We start from the raw sequence: 23,716 nt of genomic DNA on the forward strand, positions 1-23,716 counted from the left end.
TCAGGAGGTAATGTCAAGAAGTGATTAGACTCTCTAAAGAAAAAAAAAAGTTATTTTTGTCACCCAACTCCACTCTGACTCTCCCAGAATCTCTCATCGTCTCTACTGCACAGACTCCAGCAGCAAACTGCTTCACTCAATCTTCACTTTTGACTTAGCTTGATTTTATTCAGGATTTTTAATGTTTAATAGAATAATTTTATTTTGCCCGTTGTGATTTTATTTTATTTTATTTAAGCTGTAAAACACTTTGGTTTGCCTTGTGTACGAATTGTGCTCAGCAAATAAACTTGCCTTGCCTAACAGTAAACAGACCAAACTGGGGATTTTTCATTACATATGAATAAGTAGAGGTTTGAAATGTGCTCATGTTTAGTATGAATATCCAACACTGTAACATTGTGAGGCGGATGCCATACTGGGAATATCAACTACAACTTACGATCAACTAATCAAGAAACAGACAAAGAGTGGGAGCTGAGGAAAGCTTCAAGCCTCCTAACAGCTACAAGACACCCACTTGTAAGTCTAATCAGCTGCAAGCCTTATTATGCAAAAACTATTGGAAACATGGGCCTTAGTGTAATCAAGACATGAAGTGAAGAAAAAATGTATCCCATCAGAAAACATGGGAAATAAAATGAGCTATAGAGGCTGAAACTGTTCCCTGCATCAGGCTGTTAACATATTTATTAGTTTGATGCTCTTCCACACTCGTGCCATTTTAAACCATGAATAATGACAGAGTTTAAACTAAATACAACTTTTTGTCCTTCCTTCTCTCCTCCTGGTTATTGATGTCTGAGTCTGACTGGCATATATGCTGTGGGATAAACCTCTTAGTCATGGCAAATCTGTCAAAAAGTGAATACCTGTGGACACTTCTCCTCACCTTCCAAAATCTTTTGTTGTTCAGCATCCAGCCCTGCAGGGAGCCACCTCCTCTCCTCTCCTGCTTATATAAGCAGCAGTCCAACACGCCAAACCAAGTTATGGAGCAGACTGAGAAAGACATTCAATCATCCTGTAAAAAAAAAGAAAGAGGAGGAGAAGTCATTGCAGCAGGAACCTCTGTGGCTCTGAGATAAACTCTGAAGAGACAAACGTGGGTAAATTACAGACTGACAAAAAAAATGACTTATGAACCCAAACCTGGTTGAGGACTTTTATTCAGTGTCACTGCAGGAATAATGGGCCGCAGTGAATCCCGCCTCAGACTTGTGAAATGGGAAACATAATAACCACGGCAAATGTAACTGCACATTTCAACCCCGGCTGTTAACGGCCCCAGAGGACAGCCGAGTGAGGCTAATTTTTAAAATGTCTTTCAGAAAACGGGATCTTTCTCACAAAAGTGCAATCGTACTGAGATCGAAGGCGACGCAAACACGGTATAGAGCTTGATTTGCTGACATTTGAGAGGCGCTTACAGCCATGTGGGAAGATGGAAAGATCCACACGTGCGCTCAAATATTCCAGCCATAGATCACAGGAATGGTTATCTCACCAGAGAGCAGGATCCATTAAAGGGGCAATTCCTCTCAGAGATTACTACAGCTACAAGAAGTGGAATTCATTATAAAGCTCAGATGGAGAGACTTATGTATACTGAATTTGTTTTATGGCTTTGTCACACATACAAAGTGGATAGGGATGGATTTTTCTCCTCTGCTGCAGCGCTACTTTGCATATGTCCTACATTGTTTGCAACATTCAGCTCTAGTGGGTAATTTAAAGCCACAATCTGTGCAAAATATGGAAGCAGGTACGAGAATATTTATGAAATAGGAGTGGTTTACCTACCCTCTGTGTGTTCAGAGGACAGTTAAGTGTACTTCTGTGTCTTCTGATTGCTTGATCTTGAGAATTTAAGGGGAAATTACCGTCAGTATGCAAGTTTAATGAACGAAGTACATTTTCTTTAATGAGGTTCTTCTCTTTTCTATTCCTTTCTCACTCCCTGCACTCCCCATGAGCCATCACTGGCAGCAAACTTGGCAGTCAGCACCAGCCTCGAATCAATATCCTTCTGACATTGAGGCAACACTCAAAATTACAGCATCACCGTGCTGCTGTCCAGAGTTAAAATTTTCAGCTTGGTCTACTGTGATAATGGTGCTTTTCAACTACAGAAACTTTCTCTCAAAACTAAGGACTTTGGAACTAGGATTTAAATGTATACCTGGGGTTGTTAGCGAACATGCTTGAATGTGATCATCACCTTTACAACAGCTGTTGAAAAACAGTGTCGCTGGTGGTCCATCACAACTGTGAGTAGTATGTTGTTGGATTTTTTTTCTTATGAAAGAACAGAGAAGAAGAGTCTGGCTAGAGATTTGGAGCCACACTGGGCTGAGAGCACCAGGCGTCTTTCACAAACAGAGCGTAGTGGGCGAGAAGGAGTGTAGACCCAGATAAGGAATCCCAGGTAGGCAGGAGCCGTTCTTGTCAATGATTTTGTAAGCCAGAAGAAGAGCTCTGAATTTGATTGGCGGTGCCACTGGAAGCCAGTGAAGAGAGATTAACAGCGGGGTGACATGTGCTGTTTTGGGCTGGTTAAAGACCAGACGTGCTACTGCATTCTGGATCATCTGCAGAGGTTTAAATGTACATGCATGGAGACCTGCTAGATTTTCAGCGCATTACTTAGAGGTGTTTTTGTGTGAAAGTAACTCGCTGAAAATTCTCTAAATAAAGCGTGAATGCAGACCGATATCAGATTTTTTCGGTGGGAGTCTGTTTATTTGTGTTTTTGGTCAAGTAAAAATTGGCCCCGTCTGAGTGCAGAGGAAACCGGCAGAGGAGCAGGGAGGGGGTGTTTGGTACGAGCGCCCTGGGCTTCTGCTGCACAAAAACACTGCTGTAGGGGTCATTTCTGCCCTAAAACTTATGATAGGACCCAACTTGTTCCATCCTGGAGTATCACTTTAAAGGTCATCTGGTCATCAATCATGACACACAGATTTCTGGCAGAGTTTGTCCGCAGAAGTTGATTGAAATCAAGTAGGACACTGATCTGTGGTTGAACCGAGGGACATGCTAGAAGGACAATGAGCTCAGTTTTGGACATATTTAGCTGAACACTTTCTCAAAACACTGATTAACACTGTTCTAGATAGCACAACGGTCCAGTATTTCACTGATCACAGCAGTTTTGGTTTCTTTGAAATGTCTTCTACAGGTGACGGCTTTGCCACTAATATATGTCTCATTTCAAGTGTCAACAAATCCATCTACAGTGCAGTAAAGCACTATCAAAACTAGCACAAGCTGATTCAACTCCATGCTAACAGCCTAACTTTGGTTTTGCACATGATGGTTCAACCATGGACAGCGTGGCTCCTCCATTTACCATTGTACGGTTTTGAAGCCAAAATACCCCCGTTACAGGCGACACCATTGAAGCAGTTGTGCAGCCCGAGTTTGTGCAGTAGAGACTGTGAGGGATTCTGGGCGAATCTGAGTGGAGCTGGGTGACAAAAATAATGGTTATTTTTTTTCCTTTTAAGAGTCACTTCTTGACTCCACCTCCCGACATATTTTGCAATCCCCGAAAAAAAATACACGAGAACGGCAGCTGTCAATCATCATTAGACGTGACGTAAAACCTTGTTTCTAACCTCCTATAACAAATGAAAATGAAACTTTTCGGAAAAAAGAGGTCTTGAATACAAGGCAGCCAAACGATATCTTCAAATCACCACAACAATCAGGCATGAGAAACATTTCTACAAGGTGTATCATTTTTTTAAAGTTTGACCACAGCCCATCTGGAATGATTGGAAAGCCTGATTTATTTTTACCTATACTGCAGCCAGTTACCAGGGGGAGCAGTTGTTGTGGCGACTTCACTTCGAGCTGAGCAAGATGACATCCATTTTTTTTACAGTCTATGGATTCAACCTCTCCGTCTACTTCTGTGGTCTCATTTTTGCTGAAAGGCCTTCATTGCTGTCATACTGCCCTCTACTGGTCTGGCAGTGTAGAGCAATAATCTTTATTTTTCCTCTCATTATATCGCTGTTTTGATTGCATTATCAAACTGGGTCCTCACCTGGTGGCAGAAACGCAGACAAACAATTGGCTACGGGGACCATGTAGTTCCTGGGAAGGTTCAACCGAAAACTAAAAGTTCCTGGTCAAAACACACGAGTATGACATTGTTGGGTTTCTTTCATGCTTTAATTTAATTAGTGAAAGTTTAAAGAGCAGGGCCACACCTCAACCATACCTCCTCCTATAAATTATTATCTAACCATTTCCTCCTCTTTTGCTCTTGTGTTCTGCACTCCTCCTTTATCAAACCTGGGTAGGGCAGATCTCCTGAGAAGATTTCTGAAAATAACTGCAATAAAAGCAAAGTTTGGCATAACCTACTGAAACATGTTACTTAATAAATCTTCAAATTGCATCTTGTTGATAGTGTGCTCTTTGCCAGTGAACTTTCCAGGAGATAGTGGTTATTCCATTTTTTTTTTTCTGCCATGGAAAAATCACAGATGATTCAATCTTCACCCCTGCAAGCTCACACCACCAGGTACCAGCTCAGTGAGAGGCATTAGTGCATGTAGTAACATGCCTTCTTTCAGCCTGCTCTTGACCTTACTCCTGTATCATCTCCCTGTCCAGTTTCCTCCACATGACTCAGTCCACTAAAGCAGGAGAATGTGCAGTGCTGTGTCCAGTGTGAGCACCCACTCTGACCCTATCACTGCTAAAACCCAGGAATGAAAAATAACAGTCCGACCTCTTCTTTATTCCTTCACCTCTGTTCTGTCCCACTCTGACCCTGAATTAAGAGCAAAAAATACAAATAATGCTAAAGTTACCTTCACCACAAACATCTCCTGTATTCAGAAAGCTTATAAAACATAAATCCGCCAACGTACATCTGTACATGGCACTAGGGATTTTTGGATAGGGGAGCAATGGGGGAGAAGTAATCTTAATGCCTCAGGTGAGGTTCATTTCTCAGAGACATATGGTTCTATATTTTTTAATAAATGTGCAGTGCAGGCGCAATTGGCTCATTACAGTATGAATAAACAAATCAATAAAAATAATAAAACAGTGCAGCAATACAAGAACAATTAAATTTAAATCCACACCACAAAAAGTATGAGTACTTTTACAAAAGAGGAGAGCAAAAAAGGACACGACACATTCAGCTCTTGGTAATATCAACAGCTGGCTAATAAGCAAGAAGCTGGGTGTGTTTTATTTTATGTTACTTTTTTGACTGACTTTCAGTATATCAAGTGTAGTTCTCAACTACTTCTAGGTTTGAATTAATTTTACCGTAGTATATTATTTGTTTTGAGCTCTTCAGCCCATATACTTTGCAGCAACACTACCGAGATAGAGATAGCTAGTCAGTGGAAACGCTGTATAATATAAAAATGCTCAAAATGCTGCTTTTATTCTATTTTTATTTTATTTTTAACTGACAGTATCATGGGCAGTATTTTAAATCCTTTTAGATTTTTTATCCCTTGTTGTTTTGATTGTTTTAATCCTATTTTTTTTTTTTTTTACAGATGTTTTCCTTTCTTTTATTGGTGGTGGTTCTTAGTCTTTTACATATTTTAATATTTTTCCTCCTTTCCCTCCTTTCTCCTTCAATGTATAGCCTTATAATGCTGTGTTCGTGTTCGGCATGGAAAATCATCCACTCTTCCACTCCCTCACAGTCACAAGGATGCATTTAGGTGCCTATGCATGGTACCTTTTGATTTTTCATGAAACGGTACTCGGTACTTTTGACAGAATTCGGTTGGTACCTATAAAAATACCTAATTCGGTACCCATCCCTAAAGAGTGTAAGTAGTTGTCTGAATAACGGAGAACACTGGGTTAGCTTAACTCCATCAGGATTTTAAGATAATAATGTGTCATTAATCTCAATATTCGAGTCTGTTCACAGCATTTTCTGTCAGGTAGGTCATGTTTTCTGCCCATAGCATCTTAAAATCAGACTTAAGTAAAAATAGATATATTATGTTTGAGTATAACTTTGACTAAGAGGTAACCCTGGCAATAATTAGTACATAAGTAAAACTCTGTGTCTTTCAGGGTCTTTTCTAAAGTGAGCCTCTCCCAAAAGAACATAATTTATTTCATGGACCTCCTCTTCTGTGAAATTTGTAGTAGTAACGTCTTTGTTTTCATACCTTTAGGTAGATGATGATGACGAGGATGCTAACTGCTCGTATGGGTCTCTCCCGCTTATTAGGCGTAATTTTTCAAAATATCTTTCCTTCTCTTGCTGGCTGAGTCCTCCACGAAAAGTTTTACTGTGCTCCGTGCGTTTCTCCACACTTTTTAGTGGATAGGGCATCTTAAAATCATACTTTACCGCGCACTTCCATTCAGCATTTACGTTCGTGTACGTCCAATGCGGCCGCACATCCGGGTAGCTACTCAAATCGTGACGTCAGTTCAAACACCATTACTCGCTTGGTCGTCTTCACGTAAAAATAAATGAATAAACAAATAAATAAATAATAGTAGTATAATAGTAAATAGTAAATAATAGTAATAAAAAAGGTCGTCTTCACTTAAAAAAAACTAATAAATAAATAAATAATAATAATAATTAAAAAGGTGGTCTTCACGTAAAATATGGATTGTTTTTTGTAAATCGATAATTATGGAGCAGACTGATACTCATTTTTAAGGCCATCAACAGTTCAAACCATTTTACGATATTATCTCTATTTTACATAAATGAGGAATAAACAGCAATTTATTGAGACATAACGTCTTCAGTACGTCATGGAGTAAACTCCACTGGGATATAGGATTGGAGGAAATTGTTCGCTGCCTGGAGGTTATTGTCAACGCTCTGTCATACCACATTTTGGGTGTAGGTTGATTCAATGTGTGCGTGTGTGTGTGTGTGTGTGTGTGTGTGGGGGGGGGGGGGTAAAGGGAGAGAGAGAGAAGCGGTGTGTGTGTGTGTGTGTGTGTGTGTGTGTGTGTGTGGTAAACTACGGTCTAGCCTGACTGCGCGCCACCTCTCCATTAGTGCGTGTGCACGAGGGTCCGCAAAGCTGCTGCTGCTTCTCCTCGAGCGTACAGAGGCATCCACAAACTTTGATGAGCTGTAACCTCAACCTATGGGGAAAAAAATAACTTACAACTGGAGTAAAACGTTATTTTTTTAAACCAATTAACAGGGTGCGTGCGCAAATCCAGGAGAATCAAGGTGAGTAAACCTGCAAGACTGAAAGTGCGTGTTTTCGGACGCATGAGATGTGTGTTTATTCCCTCTGTGTTGTGAATGATCTTTAAGAAGTAATGAAACCAATGTAAGTTTAGAAGGAAGTCATTATATCGATCATAGTGGATGTAATTTTCATCATGTGAAGATTTTAAGAAGTACGCGCGTTTTCCAGACTCGGTGCCAACCTTACGTAACTGATTGCCATGTTTTCTTTTCACTGACCCTCCGCAGACTTATTTCGAAACCTCCCTTTTGACACAAACAGGTGTCAACATGGAGAGCACTCCGGTTGAAATATTCAAAGAAGATAGTAAGTGCCTATCCTCCTCGCTGGAGGACTGCGCACTGAATTCCTCATCCTGGGTGTCCGGATACCCGGAGAGCCGCAATCTGACCCACGATGACAGCTGGGAGCAGGAGGGCATGTCTCCCATCATTCCCATCATCACAGCAGTTTACTCGGTGGTGTTTGTGGTCGGTTTACTGGGCAACTGCCTCGTCATGTATGTGATCATCAGGTACGGTCATTTTTCGGCAATTTCCAAATTTATTGACTTGGATAGATCTTAATGCTGGTAGTGGGGTTGAGTGTGCTAGAAATTGAGGTTATCAGTTGTAAAATAAATACATAAATAAAAAATACAGTTTAAGCTGTTTGAAAAATATGACGGATCCACGTCTATGAAATCAGAGCACAGTTCACACTATTATTTATCATTCATTTATTTATAGGAAAAGATATTTTGCTTCCACACACATCCATGCCATTTGACCAGTGTCTTATCCTCCATTATTTTGGCATTTGCCACTCAGTCAACACAGTAAGAGGATATCTTGCCTCTAGTTTATGTCTTTTTTTACTCCTAATCCTCAAAGAACAAAGCCTGGGTTGCATAAGGATAAGATAACAGTTGAGATTAATGCTGTCATTTCAAATGTGTGGCTAGATAATTGATGCTGCTGCCCTCAATGGTTAAGAATTGCTTGAAACCTTTAAATTGTCTCCCTGTATAATCCAATAACCCTCAAGACCTCCAAAATAATAACAACAGTCTGCAAATCTCTCCTTTGCTGGCAGGCATGATATTAATCACAGATGAAACCAGTGGTGCTTTATCAAGCTGATAGCCTGCTTGCACCTCATTGGCCATTATTTATGGTGTGCAAGAGCAACAAATCTCCTTTCATATAATGTGAAATGCAGCGGTGCCATCTACGAAGCTTCGGTCCACAGACAACAATTACCTCAAATCAGGTTGATTGCCTCGCCTGTCGGTAAAAGCCATTTTTATCACGTCAGATCCAGCGAAGACTCACAGTTTTATTGTTGAGTTACACCCTGGAGGGCAATATCAGTAAAGTATAACTGGTTTTATACCGATTTACAGCAAACAAATATCAGAAATTACACTCATCCTTAGGCAGTAGGTGTTTGACAGATTTGACTCTTTAACATCCCCTTAGTAGAAGTACCTGACAAAGCATTGCACATTTCATGGCCTTACATTGACATGGTCTGTTTTAAACAACTTACAGTTTAGGTTCCCTTTGGCACAGCAGTTGTTTTAGCATCTTTTAGCAAATTTTGTTAGTTTTGTTTTATTTTTTGATTCAGTCCCACAGTACCAACTGTTTTCATCCTGATTTACAGAAAGGAATACAAGAACTCTACGCTGCTTGTTGGACACCTTAGGTTAGCAAAATTAGCACAGCAAGTTTTAAGCATCTGTAGATTTACAGAGAGTTGGTGGAGACCAAATTCGGAGCTAAAAGTAGAGTGAATACTGAGCTCACATCAGGAAGGTGAACAGGAAATCAATTCCTCATCTAAATGGAACTAAATAAAAAAACAGATGTTTGCGTCAGTTGCTGCTGGAGACCAAAAACAGAGCTAAAAGTTACCCAAACATTGAGAAGCTGTACTTAAACACTCCATTTATAGGAATACTAATTTTGCTCTTCGCTTATTGGAAAGCTAACTGTTGCTAATACATTTGTGAAAAAAAAAAAAAAAAAAAAAAAACGCTGCCCCCTAGAGGACAGTATACACACTCATATACTTTGAGGGGAGAGTTGAATTTGAAGTTCAAGGTAACTTGTGAATCCAACCTTAAGAAGTTTCAGATAGCAGACAGCTAGCTAGCTAGCAAAAAACATCAAGGGGTTGATTAAACAACAATGGCTTTAGGATGAAATGCAGAAGTATTGTTGTGTTTCGGCCTCTCGTTTACGCGGAGACAGTGTTTAAGTCCACATAAAACAGAAACTTTTAAAAACAGCCTCCAGAGTGGATTTTTTCTGAAATGCTGCAGAGTTTTCAGTGGAAATGCTGACGTCATGCTTCACTTTGCTTGTGCTTGTGCTGCTGAATCTGCTGACTTTCTTTTAACAAAATGTGCATCTGTTGCACCACTTCTGCAAGTAGTATTGACTCTACTTTGGTGGAGATCTACCAAAAGCCAAGACAGTTACGGCACCAACTACAGGCCTGGCATGCTAACTACAGCGTTTTCAGTTACTCATTTATTTTCTCTGAACACAACCTGGCTAGCTGTTCCTTGCTAGAAGCGTTAGCCACATATTCAATTCACAGCTTGAGGGTGGTTCCCAGTTTTCTGTCCAACTTTTGCCACAATTGAAATCTTCAGAGCAACCTCTCCAAGATGTTAAAACTTTTTATAAACTCTGAGGAAAAACTTGGCACATAAACCATCCCCAGTTGGATCAGAGCTGCAGTTTTGATTAGAAAAGTAAACAAACACTTTCTGTCTGGTATCCCACATTGAGACACTTGTGCGGCGTAGTTATGACTTTGTTTTTGATTTTAATGATTATTGTTTGCTCATGATTCATGCCCAGTCACCATGAATCAATTTCTGGATCGTGTTTCTTCGTTTCAACGCTTCATTACATCCTGCAGGCGTCACAGCTATTGAAATATTACAACTTTAAATTACTCTTGAGAAATAAACTTTGCAGAAGTTACTGTATACTGCTCTAATGGTATTATAATTTAATGAAGTGAAATGGAGTTGATTATACATGGCCTGCAATCTGAGGCATACTATACATAACAATGAAGAGGGAGTCAGATAATAACATTACGGATTCAGGGAAGCAGGGTAGACTAATGGACGATATTGAATTCCTAATGAGCCAATAAAGAGCCAGCAGAGCGATGTATGGTGGCCATGGCAGGCTGGACAGATGATTGGCTCTGGTGTAACCTTGTGCTCTGCATGTTTTACAGGTACACAAAGATGAAGACAGCCACAAACATTTACATTTTTAACTTGGCGCTCGCCGACGCCCTTGTCACCACCACCATGCCCTTTCAGAGCACCGACTACCTGCTGAACACGTGGCCCTTTGGCGAGGTTGTCTGCAAAGTCTTCATCTCCATCGACTACTACAACATGTTCACCAGTATCTTCACTCTCACCATGATGAGTGTGGATCGATACGTGGCCGTTTGCCACCCAGTGAAGGCTCTGGACTTCCGCACTCCACTAAAGGCCAAGATGATCAATGTGTGCATCTGGATCCTGTCTTCGGCTGCAGGGATCCCTGCTTTCGTTTTGGGTGGCACGCAAACGAAGGGTGGTGAGAAGTAATCCCCCTTTCCTGAATGAAGTTGAAAGTTTCAGCAAATGTTTTGTAATATGTGGACTCACTTAAAGTATGTGCTAGTCAGTTTGACGGTGCAGGGTTTTCCATTAGCAACACACCATGCTTTTTCTTCAGGAATTTAGATGATGGATAAAAAAGCAATTTAGAGCAAAAAAAATTCTTTTCGAGTGCAGATAAGCTGCTCCCCAACAAAGTGCTAAATTGAAAGCAGAAAGGCACCGAGGAGGATTTCTATTTATGATAAAAGCAGGAGTGCACTTCATCTCTTAATCCACTTTTTCTCCTTCCCTCCTGCAGAAATAACCGAGTGTGCCTTGCAGTTCCCAGAGCCATATGTGTACTGGGACACACTGATGAAGATATGTGTGTTTGTCTTCGCCTTTGTCGTGCCTGTCCTCATCATCACGGTCTGCTACTCCTTAATGGTTCTGCGCCTGAAGAGCGTCCGTATGTTGTCTGGCTCGCGTGAAAAAGACAGAAACCTGCGTCGGATTACACGCCTCGTTGTGGTTGTGGTGGCAGTGTTTGTTGTCTGCTGGACGCCCATTCACATCTTCATCCTGGTGAAGGCGTTGGTGAGCATACCGGAGACGACCGCCATCATGGCCGCCTATTTCTTCTGCGTGGCTCTGGGCTACACCAACAGCAGCCTGAACCCTGTCCTCTACGCCTTTCTGGATGAGAACTTCAAACGCTGCTTCAAAGACTTCTGCCTCTCAGCCAAATTCAAGAGCGAGAGGATGTCAGGGAGCAGGAAGGCACCGGGTAGTGTGCGGGAGAACGCCATGCCCCTGAAGGACCATGATGGGACTAGTAAGCCCACATGACTAGCGGTGGAACTGTCTTCTATTTCACACATTGGAAAAGAAGACTCTCATGACCTGGGCCTAACCCACGTCACATCGGCAATGTAGTTTGAACTCTGTTACAGAGACTCCATTGTTTTCATTCACAGTTTGGTTTCAACCAGCACGATCAAATAAGCGACAAACGATCAGCTCCAGAAAAAAAAATCATCTTCATTGAAAAACATCATCATGATGGTAACTTCATCTTTTTACAGTTTCTTTCAGCACTTTGATTTACTGCGGCTATGTCGTATTATTTAGACGTGATAACGGTTATGTGAACTTAAAGAGAATATTTTTGAACAGGAAAATAATGTGATGAAAACTTGCCTTTAACAGTATTTATTTCAAATAGTTGATTTTTAACTGTTGGATAACCCAAAAGTACCAGCACAGTCGGTGGCATTAGTGCTAGTCAATGCTAGAGAGCACCAAGCTGCAACCACCAATGTCAAAAATATGGCGCCAGTTCAGAAGAGCAAAAACAATCCAGTTCCTCAAGTGTCCACTAGATGCTGGCTCCAAAAGCCAGAAAAAAACCCTTTAAGCCCAAGTGGCACCTTCCGGTCATGAGAAATGGAGCTGATGCGGAAGTGCAAAAAACTGCAGTTCTTCAAGTGTCCACTTGAGGCTGGTGTGGAAAGTATCATAAACCACAAACACACCCATTCAAAAAAGCTGATCTTTACAGCAAAAATAAAGATGTTTACAGTCTGGTTAAAAAATAACTGCTGAGGGATAAATTTCTCATTGAAAAACCAGAGATTTTATTTTTTTTTTAAAGGTGTTATTTTCAAAGTTATTAGATTTACGAGTTTTACCCATATAAGGGCATGGATGACTTGACTGACAGGCAGGTAGCTGGAAACAAAGAGGCTGCTTCTTTAACTCATCAAAACCTGAACAAAATAGCTTGTGTTTATTACTATAGTTAGGGAATGATACAACAATAGTCTTCAAAACTGTGTATCAGAAACAGATGGGTGATTTCATGGACACGGTGCCCATATATTATACAGTTGTGCTTACAGCCTGGTGCAAACAACTATTTTGTTCCAGATGTACATTTCTATTTTCATGACAATTTTTTGATGGCATCTTCTCATAACTGTCTTGTTTTGGTTGAATTAGGGCTAAAATGTTTGCAAAGATTGGTATAATTTTGGTTGTGGTTGGGTTACACAGGTGTGCATGTCTTAGCTCCACCTCTTTGCCTGTGCTTATCCACAGTACAGTGACCTCCATCTTTGAGCTTTAGCACCTTTACCGGAACCAACCACAGATACTTCACCTGTTTTATTCAGATTATGGCTGCTATCCGCCATTGAACAAATGACAAAAATGTGAGCACACCTGGGATATATGTGTGGTGGTGGTTCCTGAGGCTGTTGAGAAAGAGCTGCTCGTTAATTATTCAGATTATGAATAATTCCAGTAAGATGTATGTGGAAGTTGAAGGACTATAACACTAAACAAAGAAACAAACAAAGGTTATTTAGTGAAAGAAACAGAAAGAAACTAGTAACAACTGAAAATTACATTGTTACATCAGTTTTTTAACACTTATCTGATTCCATTTCCCCCCTCCTTCAATTTCACTCATTATTTTCCCCACCACCAGATGTGCCTTTGACAGTCCAGGATAACATGTTTGCAGCAGCGGGATTTAACTGCAGAATCGACCACAGGAAAGGAAAAACAAGAAGATTTGTGCTATTAGCACATCAGTGGTGGTTTTAGCACTGATTTGCAAAAATGCTTTTAGCCTCTGTTGAGAGTTTGAAGTGAACCAAACTGTGAGAGCACAGGCTCATTTGGGACTTTTATGTTGTCTGGAAATAAACAAAATTACGCTGCGATGAATGAGACGGAAGACGGTTCAACACTGAGGAAAGTAAAAAAGAAGAGATCCTGGGCTTAAATGTGCATTTAATATTTGACAGAGGGCTCTGTATCAGCTTCAAATCTGGACTCGTGTCCAGTTTGATCAGCTGTTTAACTTATGATGTATAATTCAATCACAAAGGCTGTTTATGGCTTTTGCTATATGTTGTCTACTTGTGCTTTTATTCTGAAAAACTGCTCCATCAGCGCACTCTGAAAGTAAACATTTAAACCGGTGATGTATATGAATAACAATTTACTCGATCTTCTGTAAAGTAAGAGAAAAAGTGAACAATAAATTGTTTTGTATAGATGAACATTTTGCACAGATATCATCATTAAATGAACTGTGTTAGTAGCATGTGCGTAACCATTGCTCTGATAGTGTAAAACCACATCTGCAGCCTATATGCTCGATGGACTGTGCTGTTTCTTTGAATGTACTTCAGGCTCTGTATCAAAGGATTGTATAAAGTCATCTCTGTCACTACTGCAGCTTACGTTTCTGTGATTCATGAATAAAACCCAACACTTTCAACACTCCTGGTCCTGGTGTGGGTTTGTGTGAGCTTTCTCATGTTGTTAATAAGTTGCATCATCTATGCTAGCATAAAAAAAGATAAAGCACAGATGTTCTGTTACATAAAACATCAGAGGATTGAATTCAAGAAACCCCAAAGTGAGTGAGATATCATTTTTCTTTTTCCAGCATCTGAGCTTTTTGAAATCTGCTGAAAAGTTAACAGGAGATGTATTGATCGACAGATTCAGTGTTCTGAGCTTAACATCATGAAAAAGCTGATGTGATTTTTTCTTCTTTTTTTCCCCCCCTCATCATCACATCTTGTCAGTTTAAGTGTGTGATTTTTAGGCTCTGCTCAGAAGCCTCCAGAAATATATATCCAAGTTTAAAATATTTACTCCAAATGAGCCTTCACAGTTGTTTATTTACATTTAGTCTGACAGAAGATGAAATTATTTAGTTTCAATCAACTTTCCTACACAAAGCTTGATTTCTTGGAAGGCTCCCTCAGATACAGAATTTTGATTTTATTTTCAAACACCAATAGCTTCCTCTGGTGGAGACATAGTGTAATTACAGGACTCTATGAAATGAATTTGAACATCTGATGCACTACCTTTTTAATTTTTTTATTATTATTATTATTATTATTATTATTATTATTATTATTATTATTATTAAGCAGTCACTCACAGATTGAGAGAAAGTTTTCTAATAGACTGGTGTCACAAAGGATTTGGACAGCTTTTAGATATTTATAACAAGAATATTAAGTTTAAATATGACAAAATTTACAAAATTGTTCATTTTTTCAATGTATAATAATATATTATTCTGGCATTATGTGAAGTATTTGTCAATATCCCCAAGTAAAATGAGGAAAATTTTCTTTAACATATACCTTTTTCTTGAGGAAGTGTATTTAAAACATTTCAGGGCTCTTCTATGAACTTTAATGATACTTTGTTTACACATCCAGAGAATATCTCAAATAAATCTTATATCTTATGAATACTTTGTTAGAAAAGTAACAAAAAGAGGTAGAATACAGTAATATGGAGTAAACATATACCAAAGGGATACTTATGTATATAGGCACGTACATGTTTGAAAAATATGATCTGTTTAGAGATGGATGAGAAGGTAATGAATAGATTAACATTTAAATGAATGTGTGCCAATAGTGTACATTTTTAAACTTGTTTTTCATATACAGAGAATACGATAATAAACAATTAAATAAATAAATATATAAAAGAGCAATTAACCCAAGTCTTGAGATTTCCTGAAATCTTAACTCATTATTTTTATATTTCAAGTTATACTGACATATTTTTTTTTCTTGGTTTCTTTCTCTTTTTTTTCTCTAAGATTGGGGAAAATTTTCGAAAGATGAAAAAAAAAAAGTTGATAAGAGTGCAGTTGTTGTTACCAGAAGAAAATTATTTTTGGGAAAAAAAGGGGCCTGCTGATGGAAAAATAGATTTTTAAAAATATATGTATATTTTTGAGCGAAAAAAAATTAGTGAAATGATAATTAATAATTATAATAATAATAATAAAGTAAAAATAATAAATTAATTAAATAAAAAAATCAGAGCTCTTAAAGGGGCGCGGCTGGGTGAGTAATAACCACGTGACTTCTCTGACGTCAGCTCAAAGTTTCTTCCGGGTGTTTTCCACGACTGGACGGTGGACGACAAGTTAACGCAGCTTTTTGACAATTTATAGCCTTAAATTCGCCAAAATGAACCGCATATTTGGCTCTGGGAAGCCTAAAGCTCCTCCTCCGAACCTTACAGACTGCATAGGAAACGTAAGTCTTATTTTTTAAACTTTTTGAACGATGTCTCAAACCAAGTAAACAGACGGAGTTTTCTGGATTTAGTTACCTAACTTTCTGAAACAGAAGAAAACAGGACAGATGGTTCCATATGCTTTGAATGTGTCACACTATTTCTTCACGGTCAAAGGGTCATTATTTTTCTTTTAAAAAAAATTAAATTAAATTAATAACAGACATATTGAACCGGTGTTTATACCTAATTTCTATCTCTAAAACCTGTCAGTGAGCAAGACATCTTAATAAAAAACAGTGTGTCTTCTGTTGAGGTCATGATTCAGCATTTTGTCATTTTCAGCAAGAATCTGAGTGTTTTGTCTTCTGTGCTACAGAAACTATGTTAACCGACATGAACCAGTTTTTCAGGTTCTGTGCATTAGGGCCATCTATTTATAGCAAACTAAGAGAATTAAATAATGGGTGACACTGTTACTTAAAGCTTTATCCAAATGTTTAATGTCTGCTTTTCTGATGTTTTGTCCTAAAGGTTGATTCCCGGACTGAGTCCATTGACAAGAAGATCGCCAGACTAGATGCTGAACTCGTGAAATACAAGGATCAGATGAAGAAGATGAGGGATGGACCCTCGAAGGTGAGATTTACGGTCCAGAGAAGGAAAATGATTCATAATTTTGGATTAGTTATAGGGAGGTATTGTGCTTTCTTACATTTTAAACATGGATATAAAGTAACAATGCCAGCTGTTCATATTAAAGTGGGGCAGATTTTCAAGTCACTACATATTCACATGTTGTAGAAATCTTTGAATCTGTCTGTGAACAGCTTGAAAATTTCTATTCGAAAACATAGTGTATGATCTTCATGAGAGGTCACTGTATAAGAATATATTAACAGGTTAATGACAAGCCTCAAACATCAAAATCTACTCTAACACTGGTCATGATAGGCCTCCAGAGGGCTGGCCAATCAGAGGGAAGGGGGAGTATAGAGCGAGATCCTTAAAGAGACAGTAGCTAAAGTGAAGCGTTGTAGACAGAGGCTGAACAAGGGTTTTCGAAAACACCACTATGAGAAAAATAGGGACGTTTTTGAGCTATAAATCATGTAAACATTTTAAAAAGGCACATTACCACCTCTTTAAGTTATTTGGCTACTTACCTAACAATGCCTTCAACGTATGATAGATGTAATACCTTAGTTCACAGTCAACAACTTCAAAGTGAGCATTCATCTGGGGAAGCAGGGCAGGACTCTCATTACCTATCTGAAATATTCAGACCAAAAAATGTTTTCCTGCTCTCACAGCGAAAATATCACTAAATCGGTATAATCTTTGAAGTAAAATGTAAGAAATGAAGGTGCTTTTTATGTAATCTTCCCATGTGACACCTGCCCCTCAGCAGCAGTTACAGGGATGAAAATTCCTCCAGAATTAGTCAACTGCTGCTGATGGTTTTGTTTATCTTTGTGGCTCACACAGAGACAACAGTGTTCTTTTCAGTCCTACTCACAACAAGCTCAAGACGCATTCTTGTTTTTCAGTCCTGAAATGATATCTCTTATTTAAAAAAAGAGAATTTTTTTTAGCATTTCAGTTTCATTATTATTAAAACATTATGCTGTTAATTCACGTGTGCTTTGTTTACGATTCTTATTCTCATTTTATCCTTGACCAGAACATGGTGAAGCAAAAGGCCATGAGAATTCTGAAGCAGAAGAGAATGTAAGTCATTTCATTCCCCAAAGTCAGCATGTTTCCACCATGTAACCGTCTAAATGAGCTGTCAGTGCTTTAATATTAATCACCTGTTACCTGTTTCAGGTATGAAACCCAGAGAGACAACCTCATGCAGCAGTCCTTCAACATGGAACAAACAAACTACACAATCCAGTCCCTGAAAGACACTAAAACTACGGTATGTTTCTTTAATTAGAAGCCAGATCATAACAACTTCAGAGAATGTCGCTTTTTGCTAATGTTCTGTTTTTCTTTTCAGGTTGATGCCATGAAAGTTGGACTCAAAGACATGAAGAAAGCGTACAAGCATGTGAAGATTGATAAGATTGAGGTAAGATAAGATTCTCCTCCTAAATTTCATACTTAAAGGAAATCTTGAGAAGACAGTAAGAGGGAGATATTACTCTAATTTAAATGAGTGTTGGATTTTGGACTTGAAGTGTTGACACTTAAAAATGGAGCTCTTTGTAAAATGTCTTAAAGCAGTTACATGCAACAGAAACTTCATTGTCCTTTTGTAATCCAGAACCTACAAGACCAGCTGGAGGACATGATGGAGGACGCCAATGAAATCCAGGAGGCGATGAGCAGGAGCTATGGCACCCCTGAAATCGATGACGACGACCTTGAAGCAGGTCGGTAAAAATATTCAAACTCGGATGTTTTGCTTTGTCTTGGAGCCAAATTCAGTAAAAAAAAAAAAAAATGTCATAATTGTGGTTTTAATTTGAAGACGTTGTGCTTTTCATTCACAGAGCTGGATGCGCTGGGAGATGAGCTCCTGTTGGATGACGACAGCTCCTACCTGGATGAAGCTTCATCAGCTCCTTCCATCCCTGAGGGTTTACCTGGAGAGAAAAGCAACAGGGTACATCTTTTTTGTTGTTTTTTTTGTGTACACTTTGTATAGAGGTATCTGGTTTGTTTATCCTCTCATGTTTTTTTCTTTGTCATCTTTCAGGATGGTGTCCTTGTGGACGAGTTCGGCCTTCCTCAGATTCCTGCGACATAAAGCAGCCAGTTTTATACTGACTCTTCTTTTTTCTGTTTAACCTTCTGACACTTTGCCTTTCAGCGTAATGTTAAAAACCAAAGCATACTCTTATAGGAATGATAAAATCTGCGATAATCAGGTGTTTTGTTATTCTAAATGAGCTATTATTGATGTGGGAATCGGGATTTTCTTAACTTTGTACAGTCTCTTTAGCACTGAGTTGCTAAGAACAAATAAATTATATTTTTCAACCAACAATTCTCGACTTGATTGATGTCGTTCATGACACAGGGGTTAGAAAAAGTCCTTTATTGTCAGGTTAGACAGGTGAAAGTGCAGAATCAATAAGTTAAACACATTCATTTGAAAATGCCTCCCGCTAGAAAAATATATTTCTTCAAGAAAAAGCTCAAAAGATGGCACTGGTTTCATCACCAGCTCAGCCTGTAAGTGTGAGGGAAGATCTTCCTATGCAGGTAATCCACCACTTTTTTTTTGTCTTTCAGTGCATCGAATTCATAAAATGGTATCTAGAAGAAAAGAAAACATTCACTGTGGTAATTAAAGAAAACCAAACATAGATATTTCACCAGAAATCTTAAAAAAGACAAACTTAAGAAGGGCTAACCTGAACGACTTCATATCCCAGAAGCCTCAGGTGCCTCTGCTTGGTGGCCTCTTTTCCAAGAAGCTGCCTCTTGTTCCCTGTGAACCTCCTCCGTCCGTCAATGCAAAGAGCAATCCTTTTGTAAACATCATCGATCTGACTTGCCGGCAGCACAAATCCCTCTTCGTCCAGTTTGATCTCCACATCTACAAACACCAAAACAGAAAATGTGAAGCAGTTTGTTGGAAGTTTTCAGGAAGTTAAAAAATAGAAACCTGTTGTGTTGATGTTACCAAGCGTGTAGCAGTACGGCGTCCGAACTTTAGACCCCAAGTATGAGCGACCCCCAAGCAAGTCTACTAGCCCGGCTATGACGGCGTTGTAGAGCTGAATGTCCACAGATGTCTCCAGAGAGCGTCCACGTATGACGAAAGACTTGACGCGGTATTTGTTGAGAAGTCTGGGACCCTGCAGGACAAAATAAAGTACAAATGAAACCACAACATTTACTTGTAATATAAATGATGTAAAAGTCACACTGGCTGAAGACTGGTTGTCTTCTTAGAATCCATATTGAAGCAGGTGACGTCAGAAAGAAAGGGAAAAGCAGAGTTCTCAAACCTGAGCTCTGTGGTTTTATTAAGGATGTTAATTGTTGCTAGGCGCTGGCCCGTTGTGGCTGCCTGTCACAGCAGCTCTCTCTTCCTTGTCTGTTTCTTGTGATTTTTTCATTTTTTTTGTCATCTCTGCATTTGGAGTGGATCATTACTTTGTATGGTTCATTTGTTCGTTGTAGACACCAAACTGGTTTTGTCTTCTCTGATATTTTTACTATTTTTTTCTCCTGTGTTTGTCTCTAGTTCCAACATGTAACCATGGCCGCATTGTTTGCATGTGAAATCAGCTGTTAGCAGCCTGTAGCATGTCAATGCTAACTGGTGCAAGGCCTGATGTTTTCTCACATGGTGAGGAAAAGGCTGTGAGGATGACGGGCTAGTACTCAGGTGTAAGCTAAGAAGTGACATCGACCTGTCCTTCCATCCATCGTTATTGGGAGCGTATGGTCTATCTCGGATAAGATAGACAAGCTAGCCGTGCTAACCCAGCAACAGAGGGAATACCAGAAGGCAGAATAGCACCATGCTATTCACAGACATGTTGGAGGAACTTCACCTGCTGTGAGCAGACAGGATACAGCACTTTCAGTACACTTCCTTACTTTTGTTTCCTTGATTGCTGCTGTGACTCCTCTTGAATTTCCCCTTGTGGATAATCGATGTATTTTCTATTCTATTCTATTTTATTCTACGATCTGATGAAAGAAGTCACAATGAAAAACTGAAACCTGAGCTTCATTATTGGCTGGTACTAACACAGATCAAATCCGATACCAGTAATAATCTAACAATAGCTGCATGTCCATTACACCTTTTTGCAAAATAAAAGCAATATTTTTGAAGTTTCTTTAAGCACAACTGTGCCTTGCCAGTGTTTCCATTATGCCCAGAACTGCGCAAAACAGATTCTGCACTCATGACGATGCTGATTAATGAACATTTGTGTTTTTATTCACTGGTCAAACTGATCACATGATCACGCCAACTCAAAATGGGCAGGAATAAAACACTGAATGAAAACCATCATCTCCAGCTCATCTGCTCTCCCCCACACACGTACACACACACCTCTGTCCCTCCCTCCTGCTGCTCTCTGACCTGCTCACAGCCTTTCCGACGCTTTCACTACTGGACGTCGAAAACACAAATATCTGCACTGAACACAGAACTAACAGCTGAGCGGTTACAATATGAAAACCGAAGTCTGTATGTGTGGAGGGGACACACAGGGGGAGGTAAAGGAGGTGCGTTGTCATGACAACGTGACATGTTTTTGCAGAATTTGAGAGGTTTTACCAAATTTTGTTTTTTTTTCATATTATTTTCTTATTGTGATATTTAGATTTTGCGCTTTTCTAGGTGTGATGGAAACATAGCTAATCTCTATTAGGAAAGCACCGATTCAATCATGGGATTTGTTATCAGGTCAATGCAGACTCAAAAAGTAAGCTCAGGTGTCTGTGACATGGTGCCAGTCCATGGTACAGATCTATCAAACTCAGTTCTTTGTTCATATGTTAACAAAAACTATTTGTGGTTACAACATCATCAACACCTGTAGGTCGGTACGTTTTTGAACAGGACAATAAACATAGTTTGGAGGTGTTTCCCACTTGTTTCACCAAAAATTCTGATGGCATCTTGCAAAATGATGGAGTTTAATTTGTGTTTAGGGCTGCAACTAATAATTATTTACTACATCAAATGATCTAGTGGTGTTTTACCTCATAGAAAGGACACTCCAGCTTCACTGTCATGTATAGCTGAGTCAGCTGTCCCAGGACAACTGGGTCCATTCTGGTTTCCTGATCTGCAATTTCACACACAACAGACAAGATTTATGGCTCAGTCTTTACCAAATAGTCAATACTTGAGTGTTTTTTTTAAATGAAGAGGTAAATATAGTATGGGATGTTTTACCTTGCAGTTGCTGGAGGAAGAAGCTGCTGAAAACTTTGGCCATAAAGTTCACTGGAAACCTCCCCACCAGGATGCATGAGTGCAGCAGGTTGAGGAGCGTTCTCGGCTGGAACTGTGAGTAACGGGAACGCAGGATGTTCTCCACTTTCCTGAAAACATCGTCTGCATTGGGAGGAAGGTATCCCAGCCTTCCTAGAGCCATGATATGCCTCGTCACCTGACTGGTGTTGTAGTCATCCGCCCTGTAAACGAAGCTCTCCGCGATAGCGTCAAACACAGGTGTGGAGAGGATCTTTCTCTGGCTGAAGAACTGGCTAACTCTAGCCACTGTCTCAGGGTGAGAGGTGAAGACCATCGAAGGGGCGTACTTCTCCATGGCTTGTATAAAAAGGTGATCACTGTGACCGAAGTGCATGAGGGCACCAAGAACAAGCGTGAGCTCCTCATCAGTGAAGTGGGGTACATAATGTCCAGCTTGTTTGCACAGATTAATCACAAGCGGCATGGCTTGTGTTTGATTCAGGGTTACAAGAGCGTTAAGGAGCTTACTGACAGCTCTTTCATCCATCTGGGGGGTGACAGTCATAGCGTGGATGTTCATGGCGTGCAAAAGGTCTCTGTGTTTTCCACCTGTAGCGACACCACTTTGAAGAAATCCATAAACAGCAATAAGATCTGCTACACTCCACTGGGATGGTTCCTCCTTCTGGATCTGCTCCATCACCTGCTCCAGCATCACACACTCAGGACCCTCTAGAGCCAGCATGGCCTCACCCAAGGTGCTGAGCTGGCCCACGCTCATCTCACCTCTGTCTAACCTCTCCTGGCTCTCAGACACCAACCGCACCATCAACATGCTCCAAGGATCCAAGAAGAGGCGCGTGCAAGCTCGGAGACCTGACACCACCCCTGCATCGGTCAGCAGCCGGGAGTCCTGCTCCAGCTGGAAGCACAGGGATCTCATGGTCTCATTCTCCAGAACAGAAGGATCCTTCAGGGAGTTCCCCTCCTGCTCCAGGTCTGCGACACGGTGCAGTGCTGCGGCTGCCATCGTGTCAGACATGATCACCACAGACTGCAGCAGAGCCAACACCTGCCGGGATGAAGAGCAGGTCTCTAAACGGTGCTGAAATGACTTCTCCTCTGAGTCTGTGGGTCTGTGCTGCAGGGTGAAGCGGACTTGTGATCTTGAGTCTCTGTGGAGTCCAACAGAGCTGGAAGCCATGAAGGACGGCTCCTTGGTGATGATGGTGGTGGTCAGGGTCCTCTTCCCGCTGTCCTGGAGCTTCCTGCAGCCCTGTGTCCGGATGCAGCCACCAGCTGAGGTACATAAGCAAGTTACACATACTGACTGATGTGACCTGCTGGAGCTCAGGAGTCTGGTGGGGCAGATGGGTCCAACGGGAGGGTAACGATAGATCCCAAGGACCGGAAGTCTCTGAATCAGCTTCAGAGCCATGATCCCCTTAGAGATGACTGAGGGAAATTAAAAAAAGAACTCGTTTAATAGGTTGAATATTCCTCTAACATCACGCAGAAGCTCACAACATGTAACTCAGTCCAACAAAATAAATACAAAAATCATACACCCTGAGTGAACCCAGCTACCTCCCTCCACACTCCTCTGTTAACTAACCAACCTTGAGGTAGGCTAACGTTAGCAACCTAGCCGAGGGTTCCTTAGAGATGCCTGAAAACAGCCCTCCTACATTAAAAAGTCTGTTTGCAGACTGTTTTCTTTGCTCTACAAGACCAAAAAAGGCAATGCGTGAAGAAATACAGGTTGGAAAGGTCTTACCTGGACTTTCTGGGGACAAAAACGGTCTGAGAGCCGCTGACAGGAGAAATGCGTCCTAACGTGGCTCCGTCATGACAGTGAGGCGTTCAAGGAGACTCGTTTATTGGTACTCTGTAATAACAAGCGCT

The 23,716-nt window shown here is 40.3% G+C and overlaps 3 protein-coding genes across 3 annotated transcripts; 2 read left to right on the top strand and 1 right to left on the bottom strand.

Moving 5' to 3' along the window:
• The first annotated feature begins 7,043 nt into the window (after positions 1 to 7,043).
• LOC141807709 (delta-type opioid receptor-like) lies at positions 7,044 to 14,111 on the top strand. The gene is made up of 4 exons (XM_074693879.1): positions 7,044 to 7,207; positions 7,457 to 7,743; positions 10,476 to 10,828; positions 11,153 to 14,111. Exons 2-4 carry the CDS (start codon positions 7,499 to 7,501, stop codon positions 11,680 to 11,682), a joined length of 1,128 nt encoding a protein of 375 aa, XP_074549980.1. The 5' UTR covers positions 7,044 to 7,207; positions 7,457 to 7,498; the 3' UTR covers positions 11,683 to 14,111.
• A 1,645-nt stretch (positions 14,112 to 15,756) lies between these two features.
• Positions 15,757 to 18,873, top strand: chmp5b (charged multivesicular body protein 5b). The gene is made up of 8 exons (XM_074693906.1): positions 15,757 to 15,926; positions 16,441 to 16,545; positions 17,591 to 17,637; positions 17,737 to 17,830; positions 17,912 to 17,983; positions 18,179 to 18,287; positions 18,408 to 18,520; positions 18,614 to 18,873. Exons 1-8 carry the CDS (start codon positions 15,858 to 15,860, stop codon positions 18,662 to 18,664), a joined length of 660 nt encoding a protein of 219 aa, XP_074550007.1. The 5' UTR covers positions 15,757 to 15,857; the 3' UTR covers positions 18,665 to 18,873.
• An 18-nt stretch (positions 18,874 to 18,891) lies between these two features.
• Positions 18,892 to 23,681, bottom strand: fastkd3 (FAST kinase domains 3). The gene is made up of 6 exons (XM_074693905.1): positions 23,589 to 23,681; positions 21,791 to 23,266; positions 21,595 to 21,680; positions 19,547 to 19,721; positions 19,275 to 19,459; positions 18,892 to 19,176 (listed from the first exon to the last, which is right to left on the bottom strand). The coding sequence occupies exons 2-6, from the start codon at positions 23,247 to 23,249 to the stop codon at positions 19,078 to 19,080; spliced, it is 2,004 nt and encodes a 667-aa protein (XP_074550006.1). The 5' UTR covers positions 23,250 to 23,266; positions 23,589 to 23,681; the 3' UTR covers positions 18,892 to 19,077.
• Positions 23,682 to 23,716: the final 35 nt, after the last annotated feature.

Source organism: Halichoeres trimaculatus, unplaced genomic scaffold, assembly GCF_033239565.1.
Source record: "Halichoeres trimaculatus isolate MK-OKI-2021-1 unplaced genomic scaffold, fHalTri1.1 fHalTri1_scaffold_18, whole genome shotgun sequence".
Classification (NCBI taxonomy): domain Eukaryota; kingdom Metazoa; phylum Chordata; class Actinopteri; order Labriformes; family Labridae; genus Halichoeres; species Halichoeres trimaculatus.

Coding starts and splice junctions, on each gene's coding strand:
- fastkd3 (XM_074693905.1), bottom strand. CDS start 23,249: ATGGCTCTGAAGCTGATTCAGAGACTTCCGGTCCTTGGGATCTATCGT. Junction 19,722..21,594: donor TGGAGTGTCCTTTCTATGAG/GTAAAACACCAC, acceptor TTTGTCCTGCAG/GGTCCCAGACTTCTCAACAA. Junction 19,177..19,274: donor TGGGATATGAAGTCGTTCAG/GTTAGCCCTTCT, acceptor CTTTTCTTCTAG/ATACCATTTTATGAATTCGA.
- chmp5b (XM_074693906.1), top strand. CDS start 15,858: ATGAACCGCATATTTGGCTCTGGGAAGCCTAAAGCTCCTCCTCCGAAC. Junction 16,546..17,590: donor TGAGGGATGGACCCTCGAAG/GTGAGATTTACG, acceptor ATCCTTGACCAG/AACATGGTGAAGCAAAAGGC. Junction 17,638..17,736: donor ATTCTGAAGCAGAAGAGAAT/GTAAGTCATTTC, acceptor TACCTGTTTCAG/GTATGAAACCCAGAGAGACA.
- LOC141807709 (XM_074693879.1), top strand. CDS start 7,499: ATGGAGAGCACTCCGGTTGAAATATTCAAAGAAGATAGTAAGTGCCTA. Junction 7,744..10,475: donor GTCATGTATGTGATCATCAG/GTACGGTCATTT, acceptor CATGTTTTACAG/GTACACAAAGATGAAGACAG. Junction 10,829..11,152: donor TGGCACGCAAACGAAGGGTG/GTGAGAAGTAAT, acceptor TCCCTCCTGCAG/AAATAACCGAGTGTGCCTTG.